Source organism: Trichoderma ghanense, assembly GCF_004382785.1.
Source record: "Trichoderma ghanense strain CCMA-1212 chromosome Unknown scaffold_8, whole genome shotgun sequence".
NCBI classification, from domain to species: Eukaryota; Fungi; Ascomycota; class Sordariomycetes; order Hypocreales; family Hypocreaceae; genus Trichoderma; species Trichoderma ghanense.
The window spans coordinates 432,355-449,405 of record NW_027395671.1 but is presented as its reverse complement, the minus strand read 5'-3'; the positions used below and the strand labels follow the sequence as shown (position 1 = coordinate 449,405).

The 17,051-nt window shown below is 54.4% G+C and overlaps 5 protein-coding genes across 5 annotated transcripts; 2 read left to right on the top strand and 3 right to left on the bottom strand.

Annotated features, from left to right (window-relative positions):
• Nucleotides 1-516: 516 nt before the first annotated feature.
• CCMA1212_006780 (Bax inhibitor 1) lies at nt 517-1,972 on the bottom strand (the record flags this gene model as incomplete). Its single annotated transcript, XM_073703981.1, has 4 exons — nt 517-1,008; nt 1,083-1,256; nt 1,367-1,560; nt 1,969-1,972. The coding sequence occupies 4 exons, from the start codon at nt 1,970-1,972 to the stop codon at nt 517-519; spliced, it is 864 nt and encodes a 287-aa protein (XP_073557275.1).
• Nucleotides 1,973-5,107: 3,135 nt separating this feature from the next.
• CCMA1212_006779 (Sphingosine N-acyltransferase lag1) lies at nt 5,108-6,891 on the top strand (the record flags this gene model as incomplete). The annotated part of the gene is made up of 4 exons (XM_073703980.1): nt 5,108-5,321; nt 5,521-5,834; nt 5,903-6,190; nt 6,283-6,891. 4 exons carry the CDS (start codon nt 5,108-5,110, stop codon nt 6,889-6,891), a joined length of 1,425 nt encoding a protein of 474 aa, XP_073557494.1.
• A 957-nt stretch (nt 6,892-7,848) lies between these two features.
• CCMA1212_006777 (uncharacterized protein) lies at nt 7,849-10,389 on the top strand (the record flags this gene model as incomplete). The annotated part of the gene is made up of 3 exons (XM_073703978.1): nt 7,849-7,857; nt 8,315-9,979; nt 10,168-10,389. The coding sequence occupies 3 exons, from the start codon at nt 7,849-7,851 to the stop codon at nt 10,387-10,389; spliced, it is 1,896 nt and encodes a 631-aa protein (XP_073557487.1).
• CCMA1212_006778 (Putative acyl-CoA synthetase YngI) lies at nt 8,189-10,288 on the bottom strand (the record flags this gene model as incomplete). The annotated part of the gene is made up of 2 exons (XM_073703979.1): nt 10,092-10,288; nt 8,189-9,940 (listed from the first exon to the last, which is right to left on the bottom strand). The coding sequence occupies exons 1-2, from the start codon at nt 10,284-10,286 to the stop codon at nt 8,189-8,191; spliced, it is 1,947 nt and encodes a 648-aa protein (XP_073557493.1). The 5' UTR covers nt 10,287-10,288.
• A 2,479-nt stretch (nt 10,390-12,868) lies between the features above and the next one.
• Nucleotides 12,869-14,047, bottom strand: CCMA1212_006776 (Initiation-specific alpha-1,6-mannosyltransferase; the record flags this gene model as incomplete). The annotated part of the gene is made up of 2 exons (XM_073703977.1): nt 12,869-12,957; nt 13,015-14,047. The coding sequence occupies 2 exons, from the start codon at nt 14,045-14,047 to the stop codon at nt 12,869-12,871; spliced, it is 1,122 nt and encodes a 373-aa protein (XP_073557655.1).
• Nucleotides 14,048-17,051: the final 3,004 nt, after the last annotated feature.

Genomic DNA, 17,051 nt, shown 5'->3' with positions numbered 1-17,051 from the left:
AGCCGGTGGCTGTCATGGCTCTCGATGCTCCCTCCCGCAAGGTATCCTGTTTGCTAGCCGCATCAATAGCCATCTGTTGTCAATTGGTCTCCCTGTTTTCTATTTTATTGTCCTTTTATTTTTTTCTAGCTACTGTAGTGGACTTCTAATGCAGATATCAAATACATTCACAACCTTCACATGTATCCGTTCACGCTTGACAAGGCAAAGAGACGAGACGTTCATCGAGTAAGTGAACACGAGCTGGTTGATTCTTTTCTGAACTCCAGCACAGACAAATACATGAATCAGTAACAACAAAAACCTTGAACAATTATAGCAACAATACACAATACCAAGGCGAGCCGCCTGTCCGTGTCCACCCGCTGTATCCCATTATCCCACAAAACTGCTGAAGGACGAAGCAACAAGAAGAAAAGAAGAAAGGAGAGCTCATAGTGACAATCTCAAAGCCCTTTACTTAATAAAAAGAGACGGCGCCGTTGCCAGCGCTTCATCATAGCCCCTTTGGCCCCCTTAGTTGTTATTCTGGTTGTTGAGGATACGCAGAATGGCAAGGAAGAGGTTGATGATGTCCAGGTACAGGCTGATGGCGGCGGCAATCTCCTCCTCGACGTGGTGGTGGCGCAGGACGAGCTGGGTGTCGACTAGGATGTAGCCGCTGAAGATGAGCGCCGTGAGACCGCCGTAGACGAGGTCGGCCGTGGAGCTGTACGGGAAGAACATGGACATGAAGCCGAAGATGATGAGGCCCCAGAGGGCGCCGAAGAGGTAGGGCATCCATGAGGTGAAGTCGTACTTTGTCTGGCAGGCGAAGAGAGTGAGGAAGACGAAGATGCCGGCGGTGAGGACGGTGGCGTTGAGGACGATGGAGGTCTGGTAGAAGGAGACGATGACGGAGATGGAGTAGGCCTCTGTGAGGGTGAAGAGGGCGAGGAAGAGGAGGTTTGTTGGGTACGATTTGCGCTTCCAGTAGGTGAGGCCCATGAAGATCATGGCGCCAAAGAGCTGCAGACACGATTTGGTTAGTTTTTGAAGAGGTCCTGGATGAGATGGGAGCGTGGTGGCGGGTGGTGACATACAGATGCCCACACGAGGCCGGCGTGGCTTTGGATCCATGACCTGTACGCATCGCTGAAGAAGCTGATGGAGCTCAGGGCAGCGGTGGCGACGAGCTGGACGGTGAGGATGCTGTAGACCTTGCGGACGAACTGGTTGCGGATGTCGACGGTGGCTTCGGCGACAGAGCCTCCAAACTGTTGAAGAAAGTGACGTCAGCAAAGGAGCTTCTCTTACAGGAGCGAGATGTCATGCGCGAAGCTGTGTCATCTCGAGATGAGTGGAGGTGAAGGAAGCTGTTACTGACCTTGAAGTCGTCGGGAATGTTGTCGTCGCTGCTGCGCGGCTCAGCAAATAGGCCGGGATCCTGACGCGACGAGGACGCTGCGGTGCCGTAGGCGGGCGGCGCTTGGGTGTAGTCGTCGTCGGGTTCGTGCTGGGGAGCGGGTTGGTATTTCGCCGTGGACGCCATGGTGCTTGTATCCTCTATTTCGTCGCGCGCTGTCTTCTCTTCGTCGCGATGAAGATAGGAAACGCTTGGTTCTCACGAGGGGAGGTTTGTCGTGGTCGGAGTATGAATGCGATGGGCTGAGGTGAAGAGGAAAAGAGGCGAAGATTGACAGGAAAGGCGATCACTGTGGCGGCAGGATGATGTAGAGGATATATTACTGGGTCGGGAGGTGAGGCGGCGTGGCTGGTGGGCGGGGCCAGCCGCGGGTGATTCTCTTTGTTGGAGAGGAAGGAAATGAAAATGTGGCTGTGCAAAGGGGTGTGATTGGTGGGGAGGAAGCTTGAGCTTGGGGTTCTATTAAGATGCCATTTCTCGAAGCATCCAAAGTTCGCTGTGGGCAGTTCGTCCGGAATAGTTCGACGGAGAGCTGCAGGAACATGTGAGATGACATTATTGACGCATCATGAAGCAGCATTGCTATACCAATATTCGAGCTGTATGTGGCTGAGGAGCTGGAGCCTTGAAGGATTCATGTCTCTGAAGATGCTGCAAATCAGAGCTGGCAGCTTATTCCCCGCCTTCTGCCTAAGTCGCTGCCTCTGTCGTAGCAACCACGAAAGCTGAGAAGGGTGGTGTTAAGCTTGCTTCATGTGGTTGGATGTCTCATAAAGTGCTAAAAGGCTGCCGATGTACTAAATCAAGTCGCTGCAGACACTGAGCATCTGGCTACACAAATAGACTCCGTTCTCGAGGAATACTGGAGAAGAGACCACAAGAGGAAGAAAGAAGCTCGTTTCTGCCTTGCCAAGCTTGGCTTGATTCGAACGGCCGGGGCCTAGAACTTTTGCGAACGACAGAGACGGCTGCAGAAGGTGTTGCGATGGGTGCACTCGTGATTGGTTTTTGCTTGCGATCCCTGCATACTGTGTTTTATAGCTGGGGTAAGTTGAAGGAAAACGATCAGGTGGTGAGAGCTAAGTGGCTCTTTGACGATGACTGACGCTGTCGACTACAGTAAGATGCAGATGTTGTTGATGTCAGTTGCTCCTAGGCAGGAGAATCTCAATTATACCGCAGCGATTTACTTTGCTTCCTGCTGCTATTGTGTTAACAAAAGAAGTCACAATATTCCTCTACATGACGCTCGTGCAAGGAATCACGTCGAAGAAGATGTGGTACGAAGAGCACTTAAGGTAAGGTAAGATAGGGTCCACCACTGCTGATGACGCCACGGTTGGCTCACCCCCACTCGATCTGAGTTGCTGGGCTGAGATTAGGTTTCTAGTGAGAACATGCAGTCCAGGGCGCCGTTTTGTCCTCTGTCCGAGACCATCCTGAACGGATGTCATGGAATGCTAAATGGAAGATGGGGGGGTCAATAGGATTAGTTATAATAACCACGACGTGTTGCAGGCTTGGTCTTAATGAGGGATTGCCTCAAGAGGACGGGATCTTTATGAAGTCCTCTGAGGATAGCGTGGACGTCTATAAGGCTGAAGGCCATTCATTCGTTACCAGTCCCGTCTTTCTCACAAAGAATCCAGCCGTCTCATTTCTTCCTCAAAGACAGGGGGTTTGCAGCCAGATATTGCAGAGGCCCAAGTCTGCGCAGCACTCTGCATGTGCGGCTTCAGTCCATCTATTTATCCTCATTGCCACCGTCTCCTCAAACCGCTAAATACGAGCACAAAGAACAAAGTGCAGCAATGCCTATTGTGCTACTCTTTTGGCATCTTGGGCTCGGCTGGGCCAACAGCAAACAAGGATCTGCCGTCGCCCGGATCCTACAGCCTATACCCGGCCCACGTGTCTTGTTGGCCAGAAGTGGTGCACCATCAAGATGTCGCTATTTTCCGAGCCGGGAAACGCTGCAACACCGGCACATCTTTCCAACGGAATAGTCTTTGCAGTGACAACACAAGCACGCACGCAGCTTAATGAATGGGTTTGCTCAACGTGATATCAGTCAACCAAGCTGTGAAAAATCGCCCACTCCTTTTCCCCCCTTGGACACTGTCCAAAAGAGGGGAGTTTCAGAGCGGAATTGCAGCAGCTGTCATTGGTGCCCACCCGCGTAGCCGCGCCAGGTGTGAGGTTAATCTCGGGAGCCAATCAGCCGCGGGGTCTCAGGCATCGCTTTTGTTGAGCCCAGGGGCCTTTTGGGGCCCAAGCGAGCGCCTCAGCAGGCCGCTGCAGGCTGCTAGACCGCTAGCGGGTAGCGCAAAGGTGCCCTGTGGCGGATTGGTGCTAGCGGGCGAGGTGATCAATGCACGTCCACACTGTCAGACGTGGGAGATGCATCTTGCACCGGGGAGCAGCGCGTCGTTGATTGAATGGCACAGGGCGGATCCTCACCGCTTGCGAGCCAGCGAGCAGAGAACAATGTCATCGATTGAGGATATTTGGGGGCTTGCAATGAAGTGATTGTGTGTGCATTGTGCTTTGATTGTAGCGAAATGCGAGGCTGGAAGAAGCCGTCGTTTGTGCCAGGCTTGAGACGGGAGAGAATAGTCCAATATCATGGACCACTACCTAGTAGGTAGGTATTACCCAGGGGTTCAAAGACACCTGAAATTTGACCAATTTCTATTCGAGATGCGCGGGGGAGAGCAGCGCAGGTTCAGATGTTGACTGCTCATATTCTGGAGACGCTGCTGCCGCATGCACATACGGGTACCGTCAACGTTGATGCGTTGTGACGGTGGGCTTCCACGCATCTCAGGCATGTTCCAGGGCATCATGTACTTCCAATTGGTGCGAGGCTTGCAGCGCCAGCAAACAGCGAGACAGGCTGGTGCCGTACTGGCTACCTGACGACCATGCAATTCCATACATGCTGCGGCCGTACACTGTACCTCTGCACGAGGTGCTGTGGTTTTAGCACCACGCCCGAGTCGCATGTTCGAGTCGAGCAGCATCTGAGGCGCTGATCCCTCTGATCTGGACCCTCCACCGCCTATCTGTCCTCTTTCCCGCTTGCTCTCTCTTTACCCTTTTCGCTCCTTCTTCCGTCCCCGGTCTCTGTGTCTGCTTGCCGAGCGTCAATTGCGGTCTTTAAACGCTCCTCTTTCCCCCTCCCCAGCCCAGAAAAAATAGGCCTCCAAAGTGGGCTTCAGTCGCATCTGCAAGCAATTGACCAGGGAAGCTTGGCAGAGCCCTATTTTCCTTTTCCCCCCCTCTATTCAAGCTCCTTTTTGTTCGAGAGGAGCTAATCAGCAGCTTGGGGCGCCACTCCGCAGCCTGGCGCAAAAAAAAGGCGTGAGAACGAAAAGAGAGGGAAAATTGACACCCAGACAGAACGAGGAGAAGCAACACGCAGAAGCGCCCAATCACTAGCGATAGTGAGACATCCCACCACCCCCACCACACCCTCTGGCTGCGACTTCTGCTAAGTTAACTGCTACTAGCACCAGGGTACTATCACTACCTACTCGTCCATACTGGGCGCTGCTATTGATTCTTCTGCCTCCTTTGTTGTTGGACGTTGGCAACTTTGGACTCTCCTCCGCAGACTCGCTCCCTCCTGCATCCCGTCGTCGCGGAGCCCCGAGTGCTCGCTCACAATCGCTGCCTCTTGTCACAGCGCCCTTCGACACCATGGGCGACTCGCACGGCCTGGCGAGCGAAAAGACGGCCGTCGGCTCCTCCATGGCTCCCCAGAGCTCCAGACCGGCCAACGGCGCGCCGAACGGGTCGCTGTATCTCCAGGCCTCTGGCAGCAATGGCAACGTCGTGCTCGTGCGTCGGCTGAGGCGCAAGGACGAAGGGCTGTGGAAACCCCTCGCTCGTTGGTTCGTCGAGAACCAGGTCGGTACGTTGGCCGCCCGTTTTTTCCTCGTTTCTGCTTAAACTCCCGGGGTCCCCTCTTGTCGATGAAGCTGCGCGGCTCGTTTGTGCTTGCAGAGTACTCGCCTGTCGCGATCTGTGCGGAATGCGGCAGAGACGCCCCTCGAGCAATCGCATCATGGGAAAATCGCTGACTTGTCGGGGACGGTTGTCACCGGAATTAGGCCTGTCTCTCAACCTGCTCGCTCTCCTCTTCCTGTCCCATGCCTGCATCCCCAAAGCCCGAGAGTACACGACCAAGTTCTTCCATCTGTCGTACTATAATGGCAAGACGGGCAAGTACGCCACCGGATTCGACGATGCCTACCTGATCGCCTTTTTCATCGTCCTCTTCACCGGGCTTCGAGCCGGCACGATGGAATATATCCTGGCGCCTCTGGGCCGACTCAACGGAATCAGCAAGCGAAAGGACGTGACGCGGTTCAGCGAGCAAGCCTGGCTACTGGTCTACTACGCCGTCTTCTGGCCTACGGGAGTGGTACGTGGCTTCTGAAGCAAAAACGCGGGACGCCCTAGGGGACACAAAAGATTGACTGATTATCCTAGTATCTGTACTACAACTCGCCCGCGTACTTGAACATGAGGGAGCTGTGGACGGACTGGCCGAACCGGGAGATGGGAGGCCTGATGAAGTGGTACATGCTTGCTCAGTGGGCTTTCTGGCTACAGCAGATTGTGGTCATCAACATTGAGGACCGTCGAAAGGACCACTGGCAGATGTTTAGCCACCACCTCATCACGACGGCGCTTATTTCCTCGTGCTACTGCTACCACCACACCCGCGTTGGCATGTTTATCCTGGTGATTATGGACGTGGTGGACCTATTTCTTCCGGTAAGTTTTTCTCTCTGTGCCCTTTTACTTGGATTTCTGAATCTACATTCTATGTTTTGGCGGTAATGAGGTGGCGCTGACCAAATCTGCAGCTTGCCAAATGTCTCAAGTACTGCGGCTTCACCACGCTGTGCGACTTGACCTTTGGCCTCTTCATGGTGACCTGGTTCATCGCGCGACACGTCCTGTACATGACGGTCTGCTGGTCCATCTACGCCCACACCCCCGAGATCATGCCCAGCGGATGCTTCGCCGGACCCAATTCGTCGCTGCAGGGCCCCTTTGAAGCCCCCTCGGGCTTCACGTACCTGATTGAGCCCTTCTTCAACTCGACGGGCCGCGTCTGCTACAACGAGACGGTCAAGTGGGCTTTCCTCACGCCCCTCCTTCTGCTGCAGGGCATCACGATTTTCTGGTTCTGCTTGATCGTTCGCGTTGCCATCAAGGTGCTCCGCGGAGACGGCGCGGAGGACACGCGAAGCGACGACGAGGGCGAAGAGGTGGAGGACGAAGAGGAGCTCATATACGAAGAGGTGCAGCCGCTGGAGCAGGAGGTGGGCGTGGAAGAGCTGGACCTCAAGAGCTGGGAGCGACGCAACGGGCTTAAGAAGCAGGCTTCCGCCAGTGGTGTCAGCCTACCAGGACACAGCGATCGCAAGGAGCTCCTCGGCCGCATTGGTTGCGAGAAGCAGGTGGAATAAGATACCAAGGCAGGGGGAAAAAAACAAGAAGAAGGAGGACTATGGGCCAGACGGATGAGAGTGCTTCACATTTGTTTGTTTTATCTTTTCCCTCGGGACAATGGCGTTGCGGAGTTTACGAGCTGCCCACGAAACCCCCCTTTTCCCTCCATGATATAGGCCAAAATTGGGGGAGGGCTCCTTCTGCCTTTATTGAAACGAAAACCCTTGTTTGGGATATGGGCATTGTCTTTCTAAAAGCCCCAGCTGCAAAGGACGGACTTTGTGTGTGGTCAAATCGAGGAGGAGCTCCAGGTTCGAGCGGGAACAACCTGGGCAGCGGATACGAACGAAGCTAGAAAGATTGTTTTGATTGATACCATACCATATGCTGCGACAAAAAGTAACTGAGACGAGGAGAGGGGAAAACACAGTGGGCGGAACGAGGGCTGTAGAACTCGATGGATTGAGATTGTTTGATTTAGTACGGTTTTATCATGAGTTCTTCAACTTGTGGGATACCATTGTCTATTCTCGTCAGTGAACTGAATTGTTTGTTGTTCACTTTCCTGTGATTTATGTCTGGAGTTTTGAAATCGGGGATTGTGTTGTTTTCTTGGTATGAGATTTGGTATGAGAGGAACGATGGCGATGGATTGATTACCCTTATTGGAGTGGTTGTCCGATTCGCCTAGAGGAACTGATTTGTCTGACAAGTCGTTATTCGTCCGAAGCATTCGAGTCACATGCCCCGTTCACACCGTCAACCTACATTTTGCAGAAGAAAAAAAAAAAGAGAGCAGCATTATCAGTGGACTGAATCGTTTGTTCACTTTCCTGTGATTTTTGTCTGGAGTTTTGAAGTCAGATATTGTGTTGTTTTTTTGGTATAATTGTCTGATACGTCGTTATTTGTTTGAAGCATTCAAGTCATATATCCCATTCACACTGTCAAACACTTTGCAGGAGGATGGCAACATGCCGTTGGTCGGTTATATAGAAACAAGATCCTTGTTATATCCAACACTGATGCTACCCAGACACCTCCCGTACTCAGCAAGGATAAGCTCAAATCCCTCCCAAATGCCAATGCAACCAAAACCCCCAAAAAAGAAAAAAAAAGACAAATAAGAAACCAAGAGAGAAAAAACTCTCAATAAATGCATACCTAAAAAAAAAAAAAAACATGCTCCCATCCATGGTGTCAGCACTTAGTTGGTGCTTTCATTATTCGTTCTTAGTTCTTATAGTCCTTCTTTCCCCTCTCTCTGTCCTTCATTCGGCCCCCCTTATCATCCTCATCTGATGCTCGCCCATCTCATAACCCTCCCGCAAGCTGCTTCTTGGCCATCTCCTGCAACTTGAACTTCTGAATCTTTCCGCTCGCCGTCTTGGGGTAGTCGTCGACCCAAAAGACGTATTTCGGGACCAGGTGGCTCGATAGCTTCGTCCGCACCCAGTTGCGCACCCTCTCCTTGGTCAACCGCCTCGCCGCCTCGTCGCCCTCGCGCTCGGCATCGCCCGTCGTCGTCCAGCCCGCCCGCGGGATGATGAAGGCGGCGACGGCCTCGCCCAGCCGCTCGTCGGGGACGCCGGCGACGGACACCTCCTGGACGCCGGGCAGCTGGAAGAGGCAGTTCTCGACCTCGAGCGGGTGGATGTTCTCGCCGCCGCGGATGATGAGGTCCTTGATGCGCCCCGTGATCTGGACGAAGCCGTCGGCGTCCATCTGGGCCTCGTCGCCCGAGTAGAGCCACGTGCGGCCGTCGGCCTCGTGGCGCCGCACCTGGGCGGTGCGCTCCGGGTCGCCAAAGTAGCCCTTCATGACGAGGTAGCCCGAGGCGGCCAGCTCGCCGCGCTCGCCAATGGGGACGATGCGCGAGGGGTCGCAGGGGTCGACGATCTTGACCGTCGTGTGCGGCATGGGCGTGCCGACGGAGGCGGTGCGCTGGGCAAAGGGGTCCGAGGGCCGGGTCATGCAGCTGACGGGCGCCGTCTCCGTCATGCCGTAGCAGATGACCAGGTCCTGCAGGCCGAGGCGGGCGAAGATGGTGCGCATCAGGGCCTCGGGGACGCTGCTGCCGGCGACGATGCCCTTGCGCAGGTGCTGCGGCACGGGCAGGCCGCCGGCGTCGAGGGCCTCGAAGACGGAGACGAGCATGGTGCTGACGCCGTAGAGCCCCGTGGCCTCGTGCTCGGCGGCCATGCGGACGGTGGCGACGGGGTCAAAGGCCGGCGACGGGAAGAGGATGGCGGCGCCCGTCGTGGCCGTGGCCATGTAGCCCAGCACGGAGCCGAAGCAGTGGAAGAGCGGCGGCGGGACGACGATGCGGTCCGAGGGCGCGAGGCCCATGCGGTCGGCGATGAAGGCGCCGTTGTTGAGGATGGCCGTGTGCGACAGCTGCGCCGCCTTGGGCATCGACGTCGTGCCCGACGTGAACTGAATGTTGATGGTGTCGGACGGATCCAGTGGTGCGTCAGGGACGACTGCCCGGTCCGACCCCTGGAGGAGATCATTGTAGGGGCTCAGGGCGGCCAGGTCCTCGAGGGGAAAGTCGACGCCCGGGTGGCTGGCGCGGTTGTCCAGCACGACGACGCGGCGCAGCGTGGGCACGGCCTCGCTCTGGATGGCGCTGCGGCGGAGGTCGCCGACGACGGCCTCGAGCAGCGGGCGGTTGCTGCGGCCCTTGCCCGGGCGGTAGGCGAGGTCGGTGACGGCGCCGATGATGAGGACCTCGGCGCCGAGGTGGGCGAGCGCGGCCTGGACCTGGTGGGCGTTGAAGCTGGGGTTGAGCGGGACGAGGACGGCGCCGAGCTTGAAGAGGGCGTACGTCAGGGCGGCGAACTCGGCGCCGTTGCCGAGGGACACGGCGACGCGGTCCCCCTTGCGGACGCCGAGCGAGGCCAGCGACGAGGCGAGCCGGTTGGAGACGAGGTCGAGGCCGTGGTAGGTCAGGGAGGACTCGCGGGCCGTTGGAGTCGGCGCGCGGGCGATGACGGCGGGCCGGTCGCCGTGGAGGGAGACGACGGAGGCGAAGTGGTCGGGGATGGTGCCTGTGTAGAGGGCGGGCTGCGACGTGTTAGCCGTGGTCGATGCTTTGTTGGTGAGGTGAGTCGTGATGGGGGTGAGTGAGCGAGCTGTGTAAGTCTCTCCCTCCCTCTCTTTTCTCTTCTCCTGCCCATCGCATTGCCCTTGTTTCCCCTTTTCCTTCGACACTCACCTCAGTCGGGCCTGTCCGTATGCTCAGTCCCTCCGTCCCCGAAACCCTCGGCTGCCAGTTCTGATGATGCAGGAAGCCCTCGTCAACGGGGACTCTCGCTACTGCTGCTGCCGCCGCGCCCATGGCTCTCCGTGCGGCGACTCGCACTGCAGGCCTTGTACGGCCTAGCGGCCTGGCGCATGCCCGGGTGTACATTGCTATACGGGTGTGGTGGTCGTTGGCCAAAGATGTGAGAGAAACAAAACAAAACAGAAACGCTCAAAGGCAGAAGAAGACGAAGGAGCAGGAAGATGGTTGAGAATGGGAGCTTCGAGGAGGTGCGTGTATGGCGGGCCGGAGAGGAATAAGGAGGTTGAGCCACGTTTGACTCGAGCTCAGAGGGCCATCCACTTTGCTTTGTGCTCCAGCTGCAAGGGAGGCGTACGTCTTTTGTGTGAGGTGTGCTGAAAGATTTCAAGACAAGGCAAGGCAAGGGAGGACAAGAAAAAAAAAGAGAGACAAGAGTGATGATGCCACTGCTCGTCTCTGTCGTCTCCCTTTTCTACTGTCCAAAAAGCAAGAATCCGGATCGATCCTTCCAAGGAAAGAGCAAACAACGAGATTACATCAACACACACACAGACACACAGACAGACACACCACCTACGCACACCACCTGCCCTCTCTTCACCTTATATATAGATCTCCCCATCCATCCACATTACACGTATTACGATGACACTACAGATCAAACTAGCATCAAATCTCCAGACCACACAAAAGGCCCCTCCCCGTCTTTAGCCCCCTTCCCCAATCTGCCCTTGTGGTTCCCTTTCCCCAGACAAAAACAGAAAACAAGTATAATGCCGAAGCTGGCGGAAACGGACCAAGGAGCTCGGGTCTCCATGGCCCTTCGTCTCTCTCTACCTACTCTCCCCACACACTAAGACCTCGGACCGTCGTTGCCCTTTCATAGTGCTATACATAGTCCCTTGGCTTCGGTCTTGTCCACTACGAAAATCGTACTACCTACTAGGTCAAGGTAGTGTGCTAGTAGGACCCCCAAGCAAGGACCGGAAAAAGAGCCACAATGTGGTGATGAACCAATACAAATGCTCGGAGCTATTCAGCTCCCCCCATTGTCAAGTACGTGTGAATAGAGTGGCATTCCATGTTTGCTGTTCGCTTCCACCATCAGTTCAAGCCACTTGCGACATCCCAATCACAGCTACGCACCTTTTGTTATTGGCATCCAATTCCTTCCAGTCCCTTCACCTGGTTCCCTTTTGTTCCCCACTCGCCGCCACACCTAAAGGTCAAAAAAAGGTCAGCTAAGCAACTTGATTTCGTATTCCCCTAAAAGGAAAATTCTAGAGAAAGTCGCCAACCTACTCTACCTACCTACCTAGCCAATCCTTCTCCTATCCCGTGGATGGTATTGTGATTGTACATATTGTCCTGTACAAGTAGGTAAAAGAAGGGCTGGCTGCCCCGCCGGACCCGGTGGACAAAGAGCTGGAGACGTGAAGCGGGACAGGAAAGCGGTCCGGGTTTCGGGCTGCAAGGGGCGGCGGACAAGTTGCCGGCCTAGGCGCTGCTCATGCAATCTTTCCTGTCCATCTCTAAACAATTTCACCTGATGTCATAGAGCAAAGTAGTTATTGCCAGGCTGGGAAGTATCGGAATCACTCAAAGAAAAAAAAAAAAAAAGCAAGCTCTACGCGGACATCTCCAATAGGGCCTCAAGGCTTGGTGTTAGTATGGACGGAAAGACGCAACCATCGTGAGGCGGAAGACCAAAAGTCGTCCGTCTCTGCCGTCCGCTATCCGCCCCCCCCGGGCCATGCCACATTCGTTTTTTCGTGCCGTCAGCCACGCCAATCTTTCTGTCTGCCGAAAGTATGCGCCTGTCGGCATGATCAGAAGAAACAGTTGCAAATCGGATCCCAATCCAGATCCACACCGCGGACTTGACTTACTCTCCAGGTACCTCAAAACAAACAACACACCCGTGTTCTGTCGCCCGAGGTCGAGTATTTTCGATAATGACGAGGTCTCTTCTCCGGCTATCGACACGGGCCGTTCTTCTCATTCCGGTGTCTGAAATGGTTTTTGTGTGATTTGATTGCCCGTGGTTTCTTTTCGTGTCGTTGTGACTGACCTCGGCTTTTACGTTACGTGAGCTTACGGTGGGAAGCCTGACGGCTATATCATCATAAGGTGCGTGGAATTGCTTCGATGCCGATTAGTAGATTGGTGACGCCGCCAGATGGCCAACCGCGCAAAAAAAGGAACAAAACTCCGTCCAGCAATCTAATACCTCTCCGTTCCGCCTCATACGCTGGGAGGAAAAAAAGCAAAAAGCCAAACATAAAGTCTAAATCTTTGTCCCGATGCTGATGAATGCTTACACAGGTAAAGGAAAAAAAGAAAAAAAGAAAAACACATCCGCTTTCCCTTCCCCTGCCGCTACCGAATCAAGGTATAGCCGTGACGCCCATCCCTCATACGCAAGGCGCATAAGAAGAAACATGGAATAAGACCGTCTCCCGAACGAAAAAGGGTGCAGCGATGTGGAATCCCAGCCCACCGCAGCCCGCTTGAGAAGAGAATAGAAAGGGTAGGTGATGAAAGAATATACAGATGCAGGGGAGGAATGAAGTGGAACACCTCCAGACTGTGGTCATAACGTCTCCTTGACTCGGTCGTGAAATTATAGGTTTTGTCGAGGCATTGCTGGTTCCTCGTTTTCGTCTTTTTTTTCTTGCTGTTGTTTTCTTCTTCTTGGTGTTTTCGGACTACTGCTCTTTCGAAGCCTCTCCTTGGCCTTCTCCAAGCTCCTGGACGATCTCGCCAATGTGTCGTTCGCTTTCGGGCTTCCATGTTCCTGAAACATGACTGTTAGCATCAATTCTTTGCGCGCGTCTCTTGCTCGTTTACCCACCCTCAAAGTCGTGCTTCACGAATGCCATCGGATCGTCATAGTCCTTGGCTCCCATCTGGCCAACGCCAGGCGAAAAGCTCGTAATGGGCAGCACCACCACGTCGCCGACCCGCTTGCTCGTCTCCATGCCGGTAAAGTTGCGGTAGTCGATCCTGCCCTTGCTGTGCTCCATGTCAAAGTAGCGGTCGTCGTTGAAGTAGTCCATGATGGTGTCGGTCCACACGGCGGGCCCCGTCAGGTCGACGACGCGGTTGCCCTGAAAGGCCGACAGCTTGCCGCTCTTCTTCATCTCGAGCGTCTGGTTGGTGATGCGGCTGATGATGTCGCGCAGCACCGGGTGGCCCGGCTTGCTCTGGATGGTCCACTGGCAGAACTGGATGCGGCGGCTGTACCAGTCGGCCCAGTCGGGCCGGTCGGGGTCGGCCTCGATGCCAATGACCAAGCCCACCGTCTCCTTGGGGATCTGCGGCGGTATCCATTCCAGCGCGCTCCTGATGGCGTACGTGTCAATGTCCGAGTAGATGCCGCCGCGCGCGTACAGGATCAGGTAGCGGAACAGGTCGGCCTTGAGCACCGGCAGCGGCAGGGCGTGGTACGCCTCCAGCACCTCGGGGATGCTCCCGTACAGCAGCTGCAGCAGCGTGTCGGCCACCGAGTCGGTGATGACCTCGTGGATGAAGCCGGGGTGTTCGATCGACCACGACGCCTCCTGCTCGCGGAACTCAAAGTCTCCCTCGCTCGGCGTCTTCTTCCACGTCTGCCAGATGTAGGCGGGGAACTTGGACTCGATGTCGTACGTGTACGCGTAGCCGAGCTTCTCGTACGTTGACATGCCCGACATGTCAATCATGGGCTTCTGCGGAGGAGGCGGGGGCGGTGCGCGCTGCTGGGCATTGGCCGCGGACAAGGCTTCTGCTTCGGCATCTTTGGGTTCGGACGTCGAGGACGATTCGGAGTTGTGCGATCGGGAGATGAGGAAGAAGACTGTCAGAATGAACGCCGCCGCAATGAGGGCGCGGCGTGGATTCAACATGTTGGGCTCTGTCGTCTGCCTCTTTCTGCTTGTCTCTTCTTCTTTTGATCTCCTCTTCTTTGTCGTTCCCCTCGTTTCGTGGCCCGGAAGAGGCGAATTGGTGTCGAGGATTGTCGATAACCGCAGCTGACAAGTTGAACCGGGATAAAGTCTCAAATTAGGGTACGGCCAGATCACAATCGCAATGTGACAGCCGAGCAAGATGACGAGAGAAAATAGAGAGGGAAAAGCACAGCCAACAGCCACACTTGAAAGAAAGGTAGAAGGAAAAGAGGCTCCTCGCTTGCTTCCGCCGGGCAGGGGTGGCCTGACAGTGGGTTTCGCTTCTCTTCCGCTATTCTCGTGCTTTCAATGACTCCGTGTAACCCGTCGTCTTTGCTTTCTTCTCTCCGCTTCGTCTGAGGCGTTCGAACGCGGGCCAGAGAGGGCGCTCGGATACGAGATGGGAGGAGGAGGATACGGAGAACCCCAATGCAGGAAATGGAATTAAAGAGGGGATGACGAAAGGGGGGCAACGAGATGCCGACGTCTGGCGAGTCTGTTGTTGTATAACGATTGACGAGAGGAAAATGAACACCGGTCCTCGAATAAGAGAAAAGTAAAAGGGTTACGAGGAGAAAGAAGACGAAGGGGGATGTGGAAAGGAACAGGTTGAGGGGAGAGGAGAGTGACAGGTTTGGGTTGGACGAAGATGGGTGGATGCATGCGGTGCTTCCATCTGGTGGCGGCCGTTATCGAATGGAACTCTTTGATGTCACCTCCTGCCTGTCCGAACTATTTTCTATTTTTTTTCCCATTTTTTTTCCCTCTCTCCAAGAAGCTAAAAAAAAACCGGCCCCAGGAACACAGTTGGAATCCATAGAATACCTAGAAATAGGGGTGCTCTCAGCTTCAGCCTGCAGAGCCAAGGCCGTTTTTGGTGCCTTTTTTTTTTTTTTGGGCCACTAATCGCGACTAGCAGATACCGATGCCTCGTACTGTACCTGCAATGAACCCACTTCTATTCGAGGCTGCTGGACAGGCCGTACGAGATACTACTATACTACAAGTATTACCATGATGTCGCATTCAAGCATGATTCCAAAGTGCGAGTGTTCCATGGCATTAACATGTCTTGTAGGCCTCATGCCGTGATGCTTTACCCCTGACAAAGACTCCCATCTAATCAAAGCCGAGATCTCGTCAGAATAAGCGTCAATACCACCTCCCCAGGACGGCAATGAGCTACAGCCAGTCACAAAAATCACGCCCAGTCCTGGTCAGGGCGCGTATACATAAAAGCACGCACCGAGGGTTGACGTGAGCTTTTGGCGCAATGCTGCCTGTAACGTTCTATCAGCCGTCACCTAACAACTTTGTCCAGTCGTCTTCCAAGGAGCAAAGACACCAGACGGGATGCGATTCCTCTGACAACCTTAAAAGGCGCACATGAAACGCCAGAGACGGGCGTAGCGCGAAGATCTTTGGATCATGTGCTGCCAGATCGTCGAGAGGCTTGGGGCTCTGGGGCGAGTTACAGAATCACACAGTAGTCGTTTCGTTGTTCCCGTCTTGCCAATTGGATCGTTGAGTACGGTTTCGACGCAATCTTACTTCTCGCAAGCCAATCTTTTTTCCGCCTTGAATCATGTCCCTCTTCTCAGCAACGTGCGTCCTGACCGCAGATACTGCTGACAAGCTGGACTAACAGTGTGGAGATAACGTCATTTCGGAGCATGGACCCCTACGCCTACAGCATTAGAGCCTAGAAGGAATTGGATACTGTAGAACTTCGAAGCAAAAAGACACCCGGAAATTCGCGCTACAGGCACAGGCTTTTGATCAGCGACGCTTCATTTGGCCGCTGAGACAAGCACATGCGATTTGAATTTCTGGGCCTGTTTCGCATTCTCCATTGTCGACGTTTCATCCTCAAGGTTCATCTGCTTCTCAGGAATGCGACCAGTCATCATCACGTGAAATTGTTCAAGCCCATTCTAAAATTGAGTTGGAGATTGCCTCGTCAATGCCAAGGGAACCTTATCCAGCATCCAATCCGAAACCGTCGCTTTTCTTCGAGGTTTTGATTATCGCCTCTTTTCTTCGCCTTATCAGCTCGTATTATCTATGCAATATTTTTCCGGCGGATGCGACAACAAGGGCCATCCCTGGTCAGATTGTACGATACTGTAGTATGTCATTTCCGGCGCTTTCAATTTCCACGGGCCTCTTGATAAGGCGACACGAATGGAATATCCGGCGACGGCTTCGTAAAAGCAATTACGTGCTCGCCGCATCAGCTCGCACAGTAACGAAGAGATTGGCCAGAATGGGCGTCGAATACGAGTATTTCCTGCCTGTTGCTTTTGACTACATGCACCTAGTTGCACTTTGTATTTCCAAAGATGCGGTATCTCGCAACACAAGCCTTCTCTTGGCGAGATGGTGCAGGTCGTATCTTGCGTCGCAGCAAAACTACTGGACGACATCCGTCTCTCTTTACCTTGCATGCCTGCGAGGAGGGAAACCAGACATCACGGAAGCCCCCTCTTGTGACATGACAAACAGCGGCATGGTGCTGCCCGAGGCGATCCGACCTTTATAGCGGGTATGAATGGGTAGGCGATCTGCTTGGCCATGTGCCGGCTGTAACGTAGGGCTGGACGTCTGCAGCCGTGGAAAGTGATTCGATATCGGTCCGCCTGTCACTTTGGAGACGCACAAGTAGGGAGATGGACGAACTCGGAAAAGGCCGGTGCAGCAGCTCAATCCTTACTTCTTTCTTCTTCAACACTGCATACGATGTATCAGCATCGTCTAGAGTCTAGACACCTGGGTCAGTGACTATCCTGGTTCCCAGTTACGAGGCCATCGTATGAGAGAATCCACTAGGCTGAACCTTTGTATTGTCGAGGCTCGGTTCTCGTGTCTTGCCGGACGAGCCGAGAGCGAGGCGGAGCTGTAGGGCTAGGTACATAGTAGTGATTGATGACAGATAACCTTGGAGTCGTGAAAGGAAGAGAAA